At 44.5% G+C, this 20,839-nt stretch overlaps 1 protein-coding gene across 13 annotated transcripts in view; it reads left to right on the top strand.

Moving 5' to 3' along the window:
- The window catches only part of LOC149354677 (uncharacterized), a 211,957-nt gene that overhangs the window by 18,405 nt on the left and 172,713 nt on the right, over window positions 1-20,839 (top strand). For 10 of the 13 annotated variants that reach the window (XM_089583454.1, XM_089583455.1, XM_089583452.1 and 7 more), the window contains 4 exons: window positions 9,168-9,265; window positions 12,584-12,630; window positions 12,724-12,791; window positions 16,600-16,686. In XM_089583454.1, coding sequence (XP_089439580.1) covers window positions 9,168-9,265; window positions 12,584-12,630; window positions 12,724-12,791; window positions 16,600-16,686 — 300 coding nt within the window. Of the gene's footprint in view, window positions 1-9,166; window positions 9,266-11,943; window positions 12,071-12,583; window positions 12,631-12,723; window positions 12,792-16,599; window positions 16,687-20,839 lie in introns of those variants that run through there. The other 3 variants (XM_089583461.1, XM_089583464.1, XM_089583463.1) reach the window with 3 other exon arrangements.

The following is a 20,839-nucleotide window of genomic DNA, read 5'->3' as shown; positions in this document are numbered from 1 at the left end:
CCGCTGAGACACAGATCTAAAAAATCTAATACTCTCATCCCTGGCACGCGAGAAATCTTTTACAAGCATGGTTTTGGACGGTACGGCATGTTTATCAGTGACGAAATCGCAAGTGAAATACACCAACTCATGATCAGACAATCCTTGATGGATCGAAAAATCAAGTCAAGAATTGAGGCAGACAAGCCATGATTACGTGTAGTTTGTGCTACTACCTGTTTGAAATTGTGACACAGCATAATGTCAGATAATTGTTCAGCATTTGCGCAATGTCATGAGTTAGATGAGGTTAAATCCCAATTAGTGCCAGGTAAGTTAAAATCACCAACAAGAAATATGTTTTTATGTTTGAATGAAGACATGCGTTCTGACAAATTGCGCAAAAACTGAGGAGGGGAATCTGGAGCTCGGTAAACAGCGAATAGAAAGATGGAGCGGCCCCTATAAGATAGCTAAGGGAAATGCTTTCATGATCATCGATTTGGCGAGTGAAAGTCGCATGAATATTGTTTTTAACCAGAACCGCCACTCCATCACCTCTTGATAATCTGTCAAGTCGCTAGACTTGATAAGTTGTAGAAAAAACGTCTTTATTATCTATTTCATCGAGGAGCCACATCTCAGTATTGATGACAGCATGTGGACTGTAGCCAAGAAGTACCTCAAGCTGTTCGCTTTTGTTGATTATGCTCCGCGCATTTATGTTTATAAGTCTTAATTTCTTCTTGCTCTGTGCACTACATCATTCACTCTTTCGTGTGCTCCGTGATGGCAGTTTCACCTTTGCGCTAGTGGTATCATCCCACAAAAACGTTTGGCCAGCAACGAGCAACTCATCATTGATTAAGGTCACCTTCATTTTGTTGTCTCTCTCAGTTTTAGCACTATTCCATAATAGTTTTCGTTTCTTGAGGGTTTCCTTCGAGTAGTTATTCTGAATAGATACATTTTTACTTTTGAGCTTGTGAGCGTTATTAAGGACTTTTTAATTTTCATTGTAATCCTGGAAAATTATGATCACAGGCCTGTTGAGAGTGTTCTTTCCTAAACGATGAATTCTACCGACAGAAGTACAATGGACATCAAGTGTTTCTGAAAAATTTCAGTTGGAATCTTCTGTTTTAGATCAGATTCTGTCTCATCTAGTTCTTCGCTTACACCAAAAATGACTAAAGTGGAACATCTATTGTAATCTTCCATATAGACCAGTTTTGACTGCAAGGCGTGAATTGTCCGTTCCATGTTATCAATACATTCTGTTTGTTTTTAAAAATCTGCAAAGCAAGCGCTTAAGTCAGACGTTTTTTCCAAATTCCCTTGTTGTGTTCTGAGGGCTACAATACTGGTGGGTACCCGGTGGCACCGTAGATTGAAGCCAGCAATTCCTGAATGCAAAGTGGTTGCTTTGGCCACTAGACCACCGCTTCGGCACTCCATTGATCCAGATATCCACCGGGTTTTTCAAATGGGTACGAGGTATGGCCTGGCCTGGTGCTCAGCTTTCCTAGGTGCATGGCTTGGGAAAGAAGCCTGCACCTTCAAATTTCGCCACTGTAAGTGAACTTCGTGTGAGCCTCATGCATCATGGATGTCTCAGTTATTGCCTCACTGTCTGTTTGTAAAAATATGTTATTGACTCATTTGTTACCATGGAAAAAATGACGGTCTTGATAGGTAGGAGAGAATTTTTTGCTGCAAGATAGGGAAGATGAAAACAATGCAACATGCATGAAAATGATGGGAATAGAATGTGCTTGCTGAAGACTTATTTCAGTGCAAATACTTTGTGTGAATATTGAGAAATAAATCTCCGAACACCGAACAAAACTGCAAATAAGAATGAAATTGTATTGACATCAGAATATCTCTTGTAGAAAAAAAATATTAAAATGTTTGAAACTATAGCTTGATCAATGTACAGTCTTTGTCAAACGTTTAGAGCCCAGGCTGTTCACTTCCAAGCTTTATATTGGGACTCTGGGAGCATTCATGGAAGTCCTACCTATTGCAGGAGGCAGTACCAGAAATCTTCTCACGTCCAGGAAATTTGGAGCGCTAGAGATCCATTAAGAACGACACAGTGTGGCTCAAGAGAAAACCCCCTGGCCTCCAAACTTTTGACAAAGGCTGTACTTTTCAACATTATATGTGAAGTTTTAACAAAAAGTCCTTTTGAGGTGCCTAGTCGAAAAAATTGCCGAAATACAGAAAGTATGTCCCCATAATAATGTTTTACTCACATGAAAATGAAAAAAAAAAGCTTATAATGCACTTGAAAAAGCTACAGAATGTTCCGGTGTTACAAGAATTTATTGTGAAAGATGTTTCGAAAAATTTAGAACCATTCTGAAGATGCACAGAGATTTCACAAGCTGCCTCAGGCTGCTATAGAGCATCAATCCTAGGTCGATGCCCGTTTTCTACTGGACTGGAACTTTATTCTTCTTTAGGATTGTGGAAGTATATCTTTCCCATACAATGTTTAGACAGTGCAGAAATCAGAAATATCATTCATTACATTACTCCGATGCGTGAACCAGCTTCAGGAATGAACAAACAATTAAGAAGCGGAAGATGGAACTGAATTATGAAGCGGAAGATGACGTCCTGTTCTGAATTGTGCAATTTCATCATTGGAATCCAAATCTGACGGCAATTTCATCGCCACAACTACTTCTGCTTAATGCATCAAAAATTTCGGCTGCAGATGCAGCAGAATTGCATGAAGCGTGATTTTTTGAGTGCGCACCAGCCCCACAGCTGACGCCGTGCTTGCTACATGCACACCGCGCAAGAACCTCAACTTCATGGTTGTTTTAAAATTGCCGCTTTGTGGAAACAATACAAACTACACATAAACGCCTCCCTAGATGGTGCAGTAAGTTCGGGGGGCGGGCACTACCCCTGAAACTGCAGTTCGAATCTGTAGTCACTGGTGATCTTTGCATAGTGGCATGGTAACGAAAGGGTGAAGCTGTGGGTTTGACACAACAGTTCATTCTAACTTGTGAAACCAAAGTTCTCATTACTGTGCGGGCGTTCAACTTGTACAGCAGAACATGGTGGCAAAACATTGTGTTCTGTGCATGCCCACAATGTACCACAATCAACCAAGCTCATGTGAACACAGATGCAAAGGGTTGTTAGCGGGCTGTAAAAAACATTAAAAAATAAACCCTGCACGCTAGCACAGCTGCTCATTAGTAGCGTGCCGTCTGTTGATACATGCATCTGGGCACGCAAACCCAACAGCCAGCATGTTTGCACAATTAAGAGCTGCTACGCAATGTGTTCATACGTTATAATACCACCCTTCCCTCCAGCACATACGTGCAGAGAGTGTTCAGTGTAGCTTCTGGCCTCTTCACAAGGAAATGTGGGAAAATTAGCGATAACTTTGAAAACAACTCTTCTTGAAAAGTAACGTGTAATAAAATATCTAGCAGTTAAGCCACAGGTCATTGTAGTCTGAGTAAATTTATATTATGACCATAAAAGTTGGAAGGAGAATAATATAATAGCATGGGCGTCCGGAAGGGGGGGCAAGGGGGGGCGGTTGCCCCCCCTTGGAATTACGGATATTATTTATGCCCTACCAGAAAACAACTACAAACCTACCGCCTCCCCCATCCCCAGACATCGGGTGCACCCCCCTGGAAAAAGTTCTGCGGACGCCCTTGTATAATAGTAATTTACTTTTCTAAAATTGTTCAGTTGCTTTTCTATGGTTGTAATTGACCACTGTAATCAGTCACATTCAGATGGAGTAATTGTAATTGTTTACTTATTTTCTGTAATGTGTACAGGACTGATGGGGGGAGATTTTGGAGGATGGTACTGGTAGTTGGTGTGCCTCTCTGTGTTATAGGTTCAGCTTCATCAGTAGTTCAGGGAGGCTCCCAACAATGACTCTCGCACCTTGCATCTTTTGTGCTCAAATTTTACCCCTTACTCTTTGATCCTTTGCAGTACTTCGTGCAGGTTTTGGAAGTGCAGAAAGTTCATTCTGCCTGTCACTGAGATGCGGTCCAGGCAAACAGATGTGCCAACAATGTTATGGAGGGTTTCCACTGTTTTTTCCTGAAAGAAAGCAGGAGCAGATGATGCACCAAGTGCACTCACTTGTGTGCGGTCTGTGTGCAAAGAGTCTTGGGTGTATATGCTGATCACCAAGAGCTTGTTGGTTTTTTAGTTGTCAGTCTTACAGGAGTCAAATCCTGGAGAAATTTACTCCACTTTGCAATGGGCAATATTGGTATGTCCTGTTGTCATCACTGCTGTATTCATGCCCCGCTATACTCATCACAAATTCTGACACTTAGAAGATGCCCAGTCAGAATGGTCCACAGCCGTGATAAGGCCGTCTCAGTCCAAATGCTGAATTTCTTTCTTCATCTTGCCTCAGATTCCAAGAGTTACATCTGCAGTCTTGTTGGTTAGCAGCGGTCGAACTTCACAAAGTACTGGTGGTCCTTTCAGTATGCCATAACTCAGTTTGAAGACCTTTTCAAATGCCTTGAGCATTTCCAGAACTTTTTCTGTGGTGGCAATTCTTCACGTTGTGCTAAGTTCACTTAGCATGGTAGTAGGTCATATGTGGCCAACCAATCTTCGTAGCACAGATTAGGGCTCTTGCAGGGTTTGCTTCTTTGTAGTCGTTCCGTGACAAATATTGACAGTTTGAGTTCTGTATGTGTATTTTAGTTTGATGTCTGTCTTGGTCAACCTAGGCAAGATGCACCAGTACTGCTGTAGGTGTTTTCAGAGATCAGTGAGACTGGAAATCTATAATGTAGCTCCATCTCCAGTGGCACTTTGTTGACTGTGAGTGTCCCTGTTATTGGCTTCAGTGGTGTCTATCTGTGTGTACAGAGAATGCAGGTAGTACTCAGGTGGCTGGCTGGTCGAGTACACTTCTTTTACTTGAGTTATGGACTGCTTCACTTTGTCTGCAGTAGACAAGCAGCAACCTGTCAGACGTCCTACTTTTTCATGCTTGTAGCACCTTGTGTTAATGTGCTTGCACTGATCTTGCGGTGGCATCTTGGGATTCACAGCAATCGTGCGGCTTTGGTTTTTCTTGCACCCGGGCCTGCTTTTGCCCCTTAGCTTTAGTTCTTACGCTTTATGTCTACTTGGCCCCTGTAAGTACTTTTTCTTTGGGCGCTGAGTATAGTTTACTGTACCCTCCTGAATGGCTGATGTAGGCATGCCTGCATGGTCCTTTTGCAGCTAACTCATGTTATGTTCTGCCATCTCTTCTGTTTTCACGATCTCAAGAGTGTTCTCTGGAGTGAGGTGCTTTTCTATCGACAATCGCTGCTGTACAACTCAGTAATGAATAACACACACGGGATGGTTGCTCAGCATCCGGTTGAAAGCTGTTCGGGAGTTGCAGTGTTCTGCCATTTGTGAGAGTTCAGTGATGTACACCTCAGTGACTTTGTTCTCAAGCTGTACTCTTTTGTTGAAGTGAAAACTTTCTGCAATTTTGGGCAGAGGTGAACTAAAGTGTCTGTTAAGGGTTGGCATTAGCTTTTTGTTTTTATGGGTGCTAGCAAACTACGGAATGCTGTGTACGAGCTTGTACCAAAGGTCGGCAAGACTGTCCATTCATTACTTTTTCGTCATCCCTCATGCTGCTAAGCCAAAGAACGTGTCTGGCTATTTTAACTGTTCACCATGCTCAGGGCTCTTTGTTGTTATACTTTTCTGCCTTACCAAGCATCACCCTGTTTGCACTGGAGCGAATCATATTTCACTTTACCTGGTGGCTAAACTCCAATGAGTCCCATCTGTTACATCCTTGTCACCAACTGCTTTCTGTTTCTAAACACCAGGAAATTAATTCATGGTACATAGATTACTAGGGACCAACGGTTTGCTATGGACCATGGCTGATGAGCATCTCCTTGGAAAGCATAGTGTGCGCATCAATTCTGGATGTGGACATTTCATGCTGCGGTGGTGCCACCATCTAGTCAAGTACCATTTTGAGAAAAATTGTGATTGGGGATGTGTCTATATTGTTACGTGGCGGCCAGCCGAAGAATGAGGCGTGGTGAACCATGACCAAGAGATGATTTAATGGCTGCTGGCCTAGCGCGAGCGCTCCGTCCCGCGCCACTGCCAGCTTCGTCTTTGTCACACTACCCGGGGCCTCCGAGCGATCGTCCCGATCTGTGACGAACAGACGGCGAAATGGCAATGGTCTTGAGTGGGAGGTTGAACAGTATGTAGAAGATGGTGCAGTGCTGGCCGCCACGATGAGAAAGATGAGAGAATGAGTCCCGGTCCACGAAGCATCCGGGCCGTAGGGTGCCAGGAGCTGACGGCCGAGGCCATTGGACGCACCGAACGGCAGGGGCAGAGGGACGGTGTCCTCATGTGTGGGCAGGGCCTGGGTCGGTCGGGTCTTGGGTAGGTCGGGTCTCGGGTCGGTCGGGTCTCGGGTCGGTCGGGTCTCTAGTTATTCCACACTGAGACCAGTAGAAGTAGAGGAAGGAAGAAAGATTAGCTTAAAATGAAAAAAAAAAATCTCCCACTATCAGTGCGGTTCATGCCACGGTGTATGCATTAGCATTAGAGTCTGCTGGCGCTTTCATCTGCTTTACTCAACTTCAGCTGCTAGATGACGCTGCCTGTCTTCACTCTTTACTTCTCACTTCCAATACTTGGCCTCCACACTGTGCCTCCACAGTAGCATCCCTGTTGCGCTGATTGATGGGATCCTCAGTAAGGTGCTGCCGCTCTTTGCTAAGCCACTGAAGCTCAGCCCGCCGTGCTTAGCAGGCTTCTGCATTGATGACTGAAAAGGCAGAATTCATCACTGGTCCCCTCCCTGTTGGTACTAATTTAAACTGGCATCATTCACTGTACAAAAGCCAAACAGTTTCATAGACAGGAGGAGAACACTCATTATAGGTCCGATTGCTTCAAGGTGTGAAGGAGAACTGAAGGAGCGGGTGCAGCCACCGCCGTGTTATAGAGTGTGTGTGTCCACACATCCTCTCCGCATCTCTGGTCAACTGCTATGCCTCCTCCTCTTCATGTGACTCCTCCCACTGATTATGATTGGCCACTCTCCTTCTCCACTGTTCCCCACCCTCCTCCTCACATTCCACTCTGCAGCCTGAATCTGGCACTACTGGGCAGATTCTGCCAGGATGGCAGTAGTCAAGCTAATGGATTTAAAAAAATAGAAAAAGGGAAAAAAAAGTCCCAATCAGAACAAATGCCTAGTTTAATGCAAGGTGGCACTAGCTACCAACAGCTTGATATGCATTAATAGAATGCAGCTAGTGCTGTCCTAGAAAGTTCTGTGCTAGTAGAAGAAGCAGTTTTGTTTTTACTCCTACTCTTGACAATGAGAGAGAGAAAATTTTTATTGCTTTGTCTTCTGTTAAGACCCTTTGTTTTTGGGCTGTGTATTATTAAAAATTTTGGACACAGATGTCTGGAATAGCTTTCTTGTTTGCAATTTGGGTAGAAATTTGGTTTTTATGAAACCGTTGCATGATTATTTTTTTATTTTGACAAGAATAGAAATAATCTGGTCAGCGTTTTTTTTTATAGGACAGAAAAGGTGAGTTCTATACACAGTGAAAGCTAGATCACACCAAAGAAATGTTTACTAATGTATGCATTGTTTTTATCAGCTTTCTCTACTTTCTTTATTATATCAGCGATAGGATTTCTGGGCTGATTCTGTATTAAATGAGCCTCTGTATGAACTGCAATTGCGCAAACATTCTATAGGGCAGCATGGAGTGTAGCCGATGATGCCTTTTCGGGTCAAGGCTGACTGCAGCCGCTCCAGTGGCTCAGTGTTTATAGTGCTCAGCAGCTCGTCCAAAAGGCATGTGTTCGATTCCATCTGCGGCAGCTGCATTTCGATGGAAGCGAAATACTTGAGACTTGTGTACTATGCAGTGTCAGTGCACATTAAAGAACCCCTGGTGGTTGAATATATCTGGAGCCCTCCAACACAGTGTCCCTCAAAGCCCGAGTCACTTTAGAGTGTTGAACTCCATAAAACCAAAACCAGTTAACGCTGACTCGACACAGAGCACCCAAGGGCTCACTTGATGTTCTTTTCCTGCGCAGGCGGTAGAGTTGATGTGTCAGGTGGCTGCTTCTGTCAAGGGTGCCTAGCAGGTCGCTTCATGTGCTTTTCTCAGTGGACAGAGACCCCCATGTTGCACACCAATGACACAGACCAGCAAGCGCAAAATGAACTTACTGACTATGAGAGACGCCGTAGTGGAGGGCTCCGGAAATTTCGACCACCCGGGGTTCTTTAATGTCAGTGCACTTAAAAGAACCCCAGGTGGTCGAAATTTCCGGAGCCCTCCACTACGGCGTCTCTCATAGCCTGAGTCACTTTGGGACGTTAAACCCCATAAACCAACCAACCAACCGACTGTGAAAAAGCACAGAAAATTAGGAACTGGTTCAGACAGCCAGTACACTAATCAGTCTTCATTTTTTCTAACTGACTGGGTGTAAATTTTTCTTTTTCTGCTTTCTTGCTCTGAAATAATTCTGACTTATTTCCTGGAGTATCACTGTGTGATTTTGCAGTTGATAACAGCTAACAAGACCATTTTTTGTGATAAAAGCAGGGTTGACTTCCTGAGCAAAGTCATCGCTTCTACCTGCTCCTGTCGGCTAGCAGTCTTCCAACATACTGGTCTTTTATTGCATTCTAGACAAGCAAGTTTCTGTATCGGTTGTGTTTGCATGATTGACAGTGTCCATAATTTGTGATTACTGGTCAGTTACCAGTTGCCTAAAAGAAATCTGTCATTATATATGTAGTACTTTCCTCAAATTTTTTTGCCAGGTTGAGGACAATGTGTTTGCACAATAGTTTAACATGTTGAAAAACACGCAATATACTAATTTTTTCCTCTCTATCAATGAATATCTATAATTTAAATATGCAAGATTTTCACATTCTCATTGTGATTTGTTCCTTGCGTATTTGTGTGTATTCATGCCTTTGCTTCTATGGGGAGAGCAGCACATGGCCAGGGCTAGGTTCGCACTGGCCAGTATTGGTCTGATCTCTTTAAACACTCACTTTGGGTGCGAACATTTCATTGCGGAGAGGCAGTGGGGAGTTAAAATTTGCAGTCACCAGAGTGCTATGTTGATTCTTTCAGGGAAGTGTTAAAGAACCAGCCTAAAGTTGAACCAAAGGAAGAAATGGACATGGATGACTCGTCAGTTTCGTCTGAAGAAAAGCCTCGAAAGCGGAAAGGTGTGCGCTTCTGTCCTTTCTTTTCTTATTATGACTGACGCGGTCTTCAGCGATCAGCATGTGACTCCTATTGTGAAGAGTGACAGTAGTGCAGAGTTTGCTGTCCTGCATTATCAATTTCGTTGCTTCCTTAATAAAAAATTTTGAAAAGCTGAATAGTATACAGGTCGTTGTATGTAACGTGAGCCCAGGGTTTGACAAATTTGGGATGTGTTATTTCGGGTAGTGAAACTGTAACAGCTCTGTTGGCAGTGATTTAAACTAACCAAGGATGTCTTTAACTTATGCCAGTGTAATAATTACTGAAAACCAAGTACTCTTTGACCGTTTAGGGTATACGAGAGGTGTCGGTTCAAAAGTTGCACCAGGAAAACTGTGAGTGCTGTTATTTTTATGACTCAGCTTTATTGTAAAAGTTTTCTGCGTGTTATGAACAAAGCACGTGTAGTCCAACCTAACTATGGCAGGAGTGCTTGTTTTGAACATCCTGTATCTGGAAGTGCTCACCTGTGAGCCATTGACACAGTGCAGCAAGTTTAGCACTTAGCACTTATTGTATCAGTGTATACAAATGGCTATACTACAGGGGCATAAATCCACGCCAATTTCAGGGAGGGTGTGCAGATCATTAGAGCCTCCCCCCCTGACCTAACAAGTGCCTGAAGTACCAACAAAGCCACTGCCATTAGCAGAAACCTAGCTGACCGGGAGCGATAAAGAGGAGCAAATTGTACAGTAGAGTGAAGGCTTCAAAATGTCCCCTACAAACCATGCATGGTGCCTATGCATGCTGACAGTTCTTTGGTGTGCCACATTAACTGTGGATGCTTTCCACTTGAGTAAAATGGTATCTTTGCCTGTGCTCCTGACCTACAAAAGGCAGTCTAATTGAAGACTTTGTGCTCTTGGTCAGCCTTTGCATAACCCATGCGGATGTGGTCCTCGGGGTTATGAATCCTTCTCTTGGTATCTGTAGACAGTTTGGAATTTTTGGAGCTACCTAGTCTCCTGACCCGCTAGCTGAATCAGACTTCAAGTCTGCAACCATTCCCTCAGTACATTAGGACGCTAGGCATCCTAATGTGGTTATGAAGAGGAACAGGTTACACTTGCACTGAAGCTTTATTTTTTTAGAAATTTCTCGCCTTAATTGTTGCCTCACGAGCCACTGTAAAGGATGGCATGCAGTGCTCTTTTCATAACACAATTTTTTCAGTTGTGCCCAGCTTGAGTAGGCATTCAGCACTGGTACAAACCCGTGGTTGCACTTCTTGCTTTCTGCAACTTTTTCAGCTGCTACACAGATGTGTGTTTGCTGCTGGTTCTATTTTTCTCTCTTCTAAGGAGCTTCTAAGTGCCGTCTATGGATGGCGCCCGACGTCGCAGTCATCATCATCATCAAAGTTTTTTCTTTTCCACGATTTTTTGCTCGTCACATCGGCATCAGTATCGCCAGCTGCAGCCGTTTGTTGCTTTCGTGGCATGTGAGCGTGTTCACCGTAGTTGCCGTAGTTGTGGCTTTCGCGTGCTTCCGCCGAGCGTTGCAGTTTTAGCACGATGGGCAAGCACCTTAATAGCCACAGAGCTGGGAGTTAGCTCTCGAACACGGCAAGCATGCGGCAGGCAGGAAATTCGACGTGGCCGAGGAGTGCGTCCGATGATGGTGCAACCAGAAGGATGCATTGAGAAACACAAGCTGCAAAGAGCGCGCTTTCCGAGGCAAGCCGTGCGAGTTTCCCGAACTGGAAGAAGAGCTGCTCTCTTATGTGATGGAAGTGCGGAACAATGTCTACGCGTTGATAGCGAACATGCTGCGTGGCTTTTTGTGGGATGAGCGTGCTCCAGAGCACAGCACCAGCTCAGAGTCGAAATACTCCGCGAGTGACGATTGAACGCAGAGTAAATGCCACTCATTCCCTCATTGGTGTATTTTTACTTAAAAAAAGAATTCTTTCGCACATCATGTGTATGCGCACCCCGAAAATTGGCCCTCGAATCTGGAAAAAAAAAAGTGCGGCCTTTACACGCGTTTATACGTATAACGTATATACTGCCGCTCCGAGAGCAGCTTCTGTCTACGGTACCTTCGTCTGCTACGAGCGCGTCATATTTCCAACACTTCATTCCAGATATATCCCCCTTGTTCGCTCTCAGCGTGTACGACCATGCACCCGATCGAGAGCCGCATTCCTTTACTCTCATGTGACTGTCTGTCCTGATCTTCTACGCTTGCTCCAAAGAACAGTTCTTCCTGAGAGTTCTGCCTCCACCGACTGCTTTTCTGGCTTTTCTGCCTGCGCGCTCAACGCAATAACCATTCGTGTACGTGTAGAGTACTTAGACGGCAAAACCACCCCCTCTAGTGATGAAAAGCGCGTCATATTTGCGTACTCCAGATGCGGTGACATTAGCGGAGCAAGGACGCGCACCCTGACCACTCATAATGACTCCGAGACAACGAAAAAGACTGCGCGCAGTCGCTGCCATGGCCACAGCAACGGGTTCTGACCAAGACTGTTTTTCGTGTACAACGGTTTCTCAACTTTCGGAAGTCTGCAGGTTCTCAAAAAATATTTTTCCGTCCAAAGATTTTCTCAAACCCCATTGCTTCACAGCACACTTGTTTTGCACGCTTCGAGTAAAGGACGCTCTCGAGCTTTCTTTTTGTGGCGCCCCCTGGGAAAGGTTAGACGGTAGAACGTAGGACTCCTCTACTCTGGTCATATGCGCAGTGCGTAGTGCGTGCGAAACGGCGTGAGTAGATTCTACCGGCGAACATGGACCTGACGAGTCAGTATCAGGAAGGTAAGACGGCGAACTATTAATTTCTGTATGGCTGTATCGATTCGGCTTTGTGCTAATTGGTGCAGAATTGTGGTGAATGTCCTTAGGTGGCATAGGGTGTGAAATAAGGGGCCGTGTAATGCTAGCTTACAGTTTAGCGTGCGTAACGAGCGTATAATTGGCGACAGTATTGCGTCAGTTTATATAATTGCGAACTGCTTTTACAAAGCTGTGATGCGCCCGAAACGCGTTATAATCTTGATCAGAATGAATTTATTGTTCTGCTTTACTGCCGAGAGTAACCCGCCGCGGTGGCTTTCTGGCTTTGGCGATCGGCTGCGGAGCCCTAGGACACGGGAAATCCGAGTCGCGACGGCTGGATTTCGATGGTGGCGAAATGCAAAATACGCCTGTCTGCTGCGCGATGTCGGCCCACGTTAAGAAGACCCAGGTGGCTGAAATTAATCAGAAGTCCTGCACTACGGTGAGCCCGCGATACTGAGCGTAATTAATGGCGGCTTGCTTGTTCTCTAGGTGACATGATCCTGTGTTTCGACGGGCCGCTCCTGTATGAAGCCAAGGTGAGCATTCTTGTAATTTTTTTGTGCATTCAGTTCCTGGGCATTTTATGGTGCGGCAGTCTCGCCCATCTATCCGTCCACTTTCTTTTCCAGTGCCTCAAGGTTCGTTTTAGAGACGAGAAAGCCGAGTACTTTGTCCACTACAGAGGATGGAACAAGTGGTAAGATACAACTTCTGAGGGCTTTAATTGGTCGACTCATCCCGTACATGGCTTCCGCTTTTGTTCTTTTGCTGTCACAATGGTTTTATCCTAACACATAGTGCCATAATTGCTAGTACACCATTCATATCATATGGAATGGCATGTGTGGCTCAACTTTTAATGCGCCGCCGCGGTGGCTCAGCGGTTATGGTGCTCGGCTGCTGACCCGAAAGACGCGGGTTCGATCCCGGCCGCGGCGGCTGGAATTTCTTTGGAGGAGAAATTCTATAGGCCCGTGTACTGTGCGATGTCAGTGCACGTTAAAGAACCCCAGGTGGTCGAAATTTCCGGAGCCCTTCACTACGGCGTCTCTCATAGCCTCAGTCGCTTTGGGACGTTAAACCCCATAAACCAAACCAACTTTTAATGTGTAGAGTGGCGATTTGAAATATTGTCTCTATGGTCGGATACAACTAAAGTCTGCAGTGGAGCTGTGCCCAAATTCAGGATCATCCAACAGAATTCCTCTGTGACAAGAAGTAGACCATTGTTAAAGATTTTCTTGTTACCTAAACAAGAAGCTAATCACGGGACAAAATTACGAGCACAAGAATTTGGATGTCTGTGGCATGTTTTTAATCACTGCTGTAACTGGTTGGCAGTGTAATACAGGACAGCGTGGGTAGGGGTAGTCTGAAAGTACAGGCGGGATTAGCCTTACTGTGGAATGTTGGAAGTTGCTCTGTCTGAGTCACTGATTTAAATGATTGTCTCTCTAACGCTGTTCCACAATACCAGCATCCTGTAAAAACTTCCAGAGTGCTCGTGACACTGATTGCTGCTCAGTTTGGGAGTGCAACGTTAAATCACCTCAGGTTTTCTAGGAATGTCTCACACTCAGCACAAAAACGTGGCAATGCTAAAATAAAATGTGGTCACATCGATACCGGGTGCGGCGGTCAAATTTCGATGGAGGCAAAATTCTAGAGGCCCCTGTACTGTGCGATGTCAGTGCACGTTAAAGAACCCCAGGCGGTCGAAATTTCTGGAGTCCTTCACTACGGCGTCCCTCATAGCCAGAGTCACTTTGGGACATTAAACCCCCATAAACCAAACCAAAATGTGGTCACATCACCCATAGCATCACAGTACACACACACAGGTAAAGTGGTGTGGTGAATCTTTTGCATCCTTACATGCATATAGGCAGAATTCGTGCGCAGTCGATTCAAGAGAGTAGCTCCTTCACAAAGCAAGCCTCGTGTAATGCAAGGGAGATGCAGATGTGGGTAAAATGCAGAAAAGTGTTGCACCGCGAGCTGCTTTGCGAAATTCTCGTCCTTTGGGACAGCAATTGAAAATTGATGAGACCGAGCTTCTTGGGCTAGAAGTTATACCACCGTGTTATTAGCAATGCCAACGTGAGATGGTAGCCTGTGGAAGACAACTGTAAATCATTTAAACTGTAGCTTCCTCATCCCAATTAGAGACCAGAGGCAATTTATCAATGGGAGACCCTCGTTGCACGTGCACTAGTGCAGACTTGGAGTGAGACAGAATGGCAACTGTCTGTGGTTTGCAGAAAGACAGACATTTGTGTGATCTTGCAATGGGCAACGATTTAGCCATAGTGGACGACACTGCTGTTTGCAGGCACCCAACCCAAGGCATATCAAGGTACTACAAAAAATCAGGGGAGCACTTTGTTGACCTAAAGTAATGTGCAGTGAGGCAAAAGCCTTAAGCGCGGTGTTTGCTGCTTGTGTCACTGATGTGTGGTTAAGATGTTAAGCTTTGCCTCTAAGAGCGGAACACGACAGCATCTTGCAATGCTGCCAGGGAGTCCACAGAACACCATCGCCTACCCGGCTGTACGCCTTGCTCGTCGGTAAATTGGTTTTTGAAAAAAGGAAATGTATCTGTTTCGCATATCTCGGTGGACACCTGAACCTTGCTGTAACGGGAAGGAAGATGGGAATGAACGAAGACACTGTATTTACTGGACGTGCCTCTGTTCATTCCTAACCATCGAGCTGGCATGGCGGAGCGCTTAGTGTGCTCGTCTCGCACTCCGGAGTCCCTGGTTCGATCCCCCAACTCGACAAATTTCCCACTCGGTTTTCTTTATTTATCTGGTGTAACTAGAAAGCTTAATTAGGCTAATTGGTTAATTAAACAGTTAACTAAACTCAATCCCACTTACTTGGAGCATCACTATACGGTCCCTTAAAGTGGTTGCATGGTTACTAGCCAAAGTACAATTGGCTCCGCTTGAAATTCGTGCACTGTGACGTCACAACCATTTCGACCAATTGAAAAGCGTGACATTTCTGTCGACAGCTCTTGCTTACAACGATGAGGCAATAAAGGCTTCCGCCTTAAAATGCGATTGAGCAAAACTGTGCATGCCTACTCACTGGGCCATCAGTGTAAACTTGCAGGTGGTCCCCTAGACGCTGCTGTTCAGGTGTTCAGGAACCAAGGGTCTTATTTCCGCCAAAAGCAGCAGTTATTTTGTGCATAAGCCTGGGTTGTTGAGGTGGCAGTGAATGCCGTCATAAAACCGTGGCAACTTCTGCTGACACCCGTGTCCTGTGGGTGACCAACCCACATGCTTAGGATGTGAAGGGCTGCAAAAAACTGGCTTTGCATCCTAGCTCATAGTGGCCGGAGCAGGACGTGACCTGTTCAAATCTCTCCGAGGTGAACTAATTGTAGAAGCAGTCTTTGGAGGCCTGCAGATGCAAGGGAAGCCAATGGGCTTCTTCTAAGACCTTGCTAGAAGAAGCCTGGTGTGGTATCCCCAGCGCAGTCTTCAGACCTTTCCTGCGGGTGATCTGAAGGCACTTATACTGGTTGTCTGGTGATGACAGAAAAGTCAGTGAGTAAAGAATTATGCTGGTTCCAGTTGCTGAGTGCAGCTTTAACATTGTTGAAGGACCTATGCCCCATGTCACACCTGTGAAGAAGTACTGAAGTTTGGGCTAGTTGGTGTTGATGCATAATACAAAAATCTGTCGCAGCACGAACGAAACGGGGACAAGAGAGAGCGCTCATCCTGTCGTGTTTGTTCTCTCTTGTCCCCGTTTCGTTCGTGCTGCGACAGATTTTGTATTATGTCACACCTGCCAAGTCTTTCAGTATGTTTAGACTTGGCAGCGAGGAGGAAACAATATCCACCGCTGTCTTCCATTTCAGATGTGAGTCAAGGAGGATGCCCAGGAACCTTGCGTGGCATGCCTGATGAATCTATGTTCCTTGCCTATTAGGTCTAAGTGCGTGCAGTGATAACTTTCTGCTTGGAACAGCTCAAAGCAGAGCTTCTCTGCTGACAGGGAGAGTCTTAACATGGCCAAATGGCCGTACACTACTGCAAATGTTGATTTGCACTGATGACATCTGCATGTGGGTTTCCGGTTACCAGCATAAGCATCTAACGGTGATAGCACAGAGGGCTCTTTCTGTAATAAAGGATGCGGTGGACTGTGGCCAGTGCGTGTCCACTATTTTCAGACAAATTTTGAAAATCAGAGAATTGTTTCTATCGATCACATTGAACAGTTATCCCTGCCATAAGAAACAATGGGGAATGCTCTTGATGATAACAAAAACGTTAATAGAAAAAAGAAAATTCAGGACTTCCATCAGGTGATGGCGGATAGATTGATTGTTATAGTGAAATCTTCCAATTTGTGTAAAAATTGCATTCATCAAAGGTTTTCTGCTCAAAAATGCTTTTGTCCAGAATCGCTGGATGTGTTATCAACTGCTGTTTTTTAAGTTGTATCCTACTACAGCATTTATTCTCTTTTATTTCTTGATGCAGTTGGGATGAGTGGGTTCCTGAGAGCAGGGTACTTAAGTATGACGACACTAACCTCCAGAAGAAAAAGGAGCTTTATGAGGCTTATAGGTGAGTTTTTGTACATTCTTCTTTCTTTGCATGTTTGTATGTGAAGGAGCGTATATCATTCATCATTGGCATCATGTATCTATCTTGCAGCTTCAGGAGTTTTTATTACTTTTCCAGCATATGCTTGTGCACGTTTGGAGCAGTTGACATAATGCTAAATTGAACAGATCATGAACACAGGGAAAGCTGTTCCACAGTTGTCCTATATACTCATCGCTCTTGCTTCAAAATGTAGGGTTTTTTTTCTGCTGGGCATCCAGTGAGGCTATCATCGTCCTGCTGTCTAATGTCTCAAAGTATGTCTTTCACTTCATAATGGATTTAAGAAGCTAAAGATAATGGTTGGCAAAGGAGGGCAAGTCTTGACAGTAGGTAGAATATGGCAAACTTGCTAATTTGAACTACATCAACCGTGCTTATGAACATCACGTGCATTAAAAATTTTGAACTCCAATTGCCCAAATATTAACTACGTAGTGTGATAACAAAATTGTGTAATTTGGTGCTTGCTTGTTCTTGATTTGTTCATTATTGTTTTTTTATATACACCTCTCTGCTTGTACCCAAGGGTACACAGTATGTACTAAATAAATGAATATCCTTCTATTTAGAAATATTGAGAGCTAACTCTTGTTCTTGTTACTACTAATCATCAGCTTCAAAGTAGTACTCTGTTGTAAAAAGTGTGAAGGCTGTAAACTTTTTAGGAACATGGCATGATGGCTTGTATTAAAAAGCTGCATCAGCATGGAACGTCAAGATATAGGCTTTCAGCCAGTTACAAGCCATGAAGTGAAGGAGAAAGCACAATTGCTTGCATTAGATGCAGTAAATGTCTCTCATTGGGGTTATTTTCATGAGTTTTAATGCTGGTACTTTTATGTAACAAAATCAAGGTTTATATATGGTGCCTATACTACGAGGAATATGGCTGTTACATGCTGGGGTGGTTGTGCCATCCAGTGAGGTGCTCTGGTTAATACGTAGCAATCCCCAAAAAAAGTTATCAGTACCCTAGAGGCATGGAAGCAGTTCATGTTGAAAATGTCTCTTGGACGGTGTCACTGCACCTTTCACTGTTATTGGTGTGCTGGCTATGTGGCTTTCATTTAAGGTCAACGAGAGATATAGAACTTGCTGTTGCAGCAATCAATTTCCTCTTCAGTTGATCATTGTGGTGTCAGACATTTTCTTGAGGCATTGAAAAATTGTCATTGAAGTTTCATTGGCTTCTTCAGCTTTGCCAAACCACCACCTAAGTGCTGTACCAATATTAGATGTTGGCCGCCGCAGTGGCTCTGTGGTTATGGCGCTCGGCTGCTGAACCGAAAGAAGCGGGTTTGCTCCCGGCCATGGCAGTCAAATTTCGATGGCGGCAACATTCTAGAGGCCCATGTACTGTGCGATGTCAGTGCATGTTAAAGAACCCCAGGTAGTCGAAATTTCCGGCGCCCGTCACTACGGCGCCCTCATAGCCCGAGTCCCTTTGCGACGTTAAACCCCCATAAACCAAACTTGGAAACTACCTTGTCTCCCTTTGGTTGGGGTCTATTTTGCTTCTTTGTGATGTGCTGCTTAAAATCTCCCAGCAATTTGTTAGGAACCCTCTTTTCCCCTTGTAGACATGCAGAGGTCCAGTTCTGCTTTCATTGGCTGTACTACCATCAGCTGAGATGAGGCCTTCCATTTGGACAGGGTGCTCGGTGAAGCACAAGCAGCCATCTAGCAAGCTGGAGCTCGATTTCTCTGCCTGTTGTTTTTTTGAGGCCATCATTCACAGATCAAACTGCTGGTTTAACTGAGCTTTGATGTCCATGATGTCCACACGTGCTTAATGTCATTTCCTAGCACAAATTTTTGAAATGTTTTGCTAACAGGGTGCATGTTATTGTCAGTCACTGTGTAGCTTGATGCCAAATACCTTGCAATGATGTCCCTCAAGTGATCTGCCCGGCATGAAAGCAGCTTTAAACCACCTTGATTTTGTGTCTATAAGTATGAAGAGCAGTTTTTTTTCAAGATGTCCAGTGTAGTTCACATTCATGAGTTCCCAGCATTCACTTGACTCAGGCAGGGACCCTGGTTCTGGATGTCACTGCTGGCTTTGGAGAGTCCTCTAGGCACAGTGCGCTTTGTTGAGCATAGTTATATGTTTGAGCATCCATTCCAGGCCAGCATACCAAAGACCTTCGCTACCATTTTTAGTTTTTGAGAAAAGGAAATGCCGAAGTAACTGTCGCATATCTCGGTGGACACTACAACTGTGCCATGAGCGAAAGGAGGAAGGAGAGGGTGGAAGAAGAGAGGAGGGACTGCAGTGGAGGGCTCCGAAATAATTTTGACCACCCTTGATGCTTTTCATAAGCAGGTTCAAGGTGTGGTTCTGAGCAAGAGGTAGCACGATGGCTTAGCTTCTCTAGTTCAAGAAATTCCTGTTCATGCTCAGCTGGTCACATCTTTTGCCAGTGTGCTTGTAAAAACTTACTGGGGATGCTTTGTGGCCATCCTTCTCTGCCTAATACAGCACTTGGCAGAGGGTTTGATCACAGGTAGTGTATTGTTGCAGTTGCTTAGCTGCCACTGTTAGCTCTTTCAAGCTCAGGGTTGGGTTCACGAGCTCTGATGGCTCTGGCAGGTCAGCGTGTAGCAATGTAAGTGGAAACCTACTGATAAAGTCGGTGTTCCCATTCAGGCATCCTGGTCAGAGCTCATTAGTGTACGTGTAAGTTCCAAGTGTGAGTCCTCAGTGCTGGGTGTGTGAAGCAGTGAGGGCTGGGGTTGCCTTACGTCCAGCAAAGATGCCGACCTGCAGCTTATGGCCCGTGATTACAACAAAGCTGCAGCACAGCAGGTAGTCCATGAATCGTGTGATGCCAGAAGTTATGGCTTATACCTCATTTCCAAGATGCAAGTAGTTTTGTTCTGCTGGCTTAAGTGTTTGAGATAAAAATGTGAGTGGGATTTCAACATCCCCTACTCAATGTGAAAGCAATGCAGCAACACCATATGGCAATCCATCTGAGATTAATAGAAGTTGTCATAATATGCCACAAGTTTTTTTTCCATGATGGCTTGTTTGCTTTTGATGAAGGCTGTCTGTTTATCTATTCAACTCAAGTGGCTGTTATTGTGTAACAATGCATGCAAGGTTGCTTGTAGTGTAGACATGTTCAGTAGACACTTTCGCCGCTACGAGAGAAGTCCACTTTTGGATCTCAAGTAGCCAACATCATCAGGATTTGGTGCTTCAGTGATGGTTTCTGTGCTTTTCCTCAATGGTTGAAGTCTATCTCTGTAGATCTTGTGTCCCCAAAGTAAAAAAGTGACTAAACAAGGTTACAGCTTAGTTCAAACATTCGGTGAGAGCAGTCATTGGTCACAGTTGACAACTTGCAAAATTCTGTAAGTAAGCTTAACTGCAAAACTTTTTTCCAGCAAAACACTCTCGTTCACAGACTTGGTTGCACTCCCTGTTCTTTATTTTATTTTGTTTTATTCAAGTCCCTTCAACACCATAAGGGCATTATAACATGGGGGACATTGTACAGGAATTTATGCTTGAAGATGAGCTAGTAATTTCAATTTCCAGCCAGATTTTGTGTCATATATTTCAGCAATCACTATCCTCCGCAGAACTGCCCACTGACTGGAAAAAAGCCAAAGTCATCCCTGTCTTCAAAACGGGCAACAAAAACTCTCCTGATAACTATCGACCTATTTCGTTAACATGCATATGCTGTAAATTACTTGAGCATATTATCGCTTCTCACATTTACAACCATCTGGAACGAAATGACTTCTTCTTTTCAAATCAACATGGCTTTAGGAAAGGCTACTCATGTGATAGCCAGATATTTGAATTTACTACTGACCTGCATTTCAACATGGATGATAACCAGTAAACAGATTGCATTTTTTTAGATTTTTCAAAAGCATTTGACAGAGTTGCACATGGCCGGCTGTTTACAAAATTATCTACCCTTTCCCTTGATTCCCTCACATTATCTTGGCTTCAAAACTTTCTCTCATTACGTCAGCAATTCACAGTTGTCAACGGCTCTTCCTCATCCCTATGTGATGTAACCTCAGGCGTACCACAGGGAAGCGTACTTGGACCCTTACTTTTTCTAATCTACGTTAACGACCTTCCCAC

The sequence above is a fragment of the Amblyomma mixtum genome, chromosome 3, assembly GCF_055824585.1.
Source record: "Amblyomma mixtum isolate Tamu chromosome 3, ASM5582458v1, whole genome shotgun sequence".
Classification (NCBI taxonomy): domain Eukaryota; kingdom Metazoa; phylum Arthropoda; class Arachnida; order Ixodida; family Ixodidae; genus Amblyomma; species Amblyomma mixtum.
Note: the sequence above shows the minus strand (reverse complement) of the source record. Positions and strands in the feature narration are given on the sequence as shown.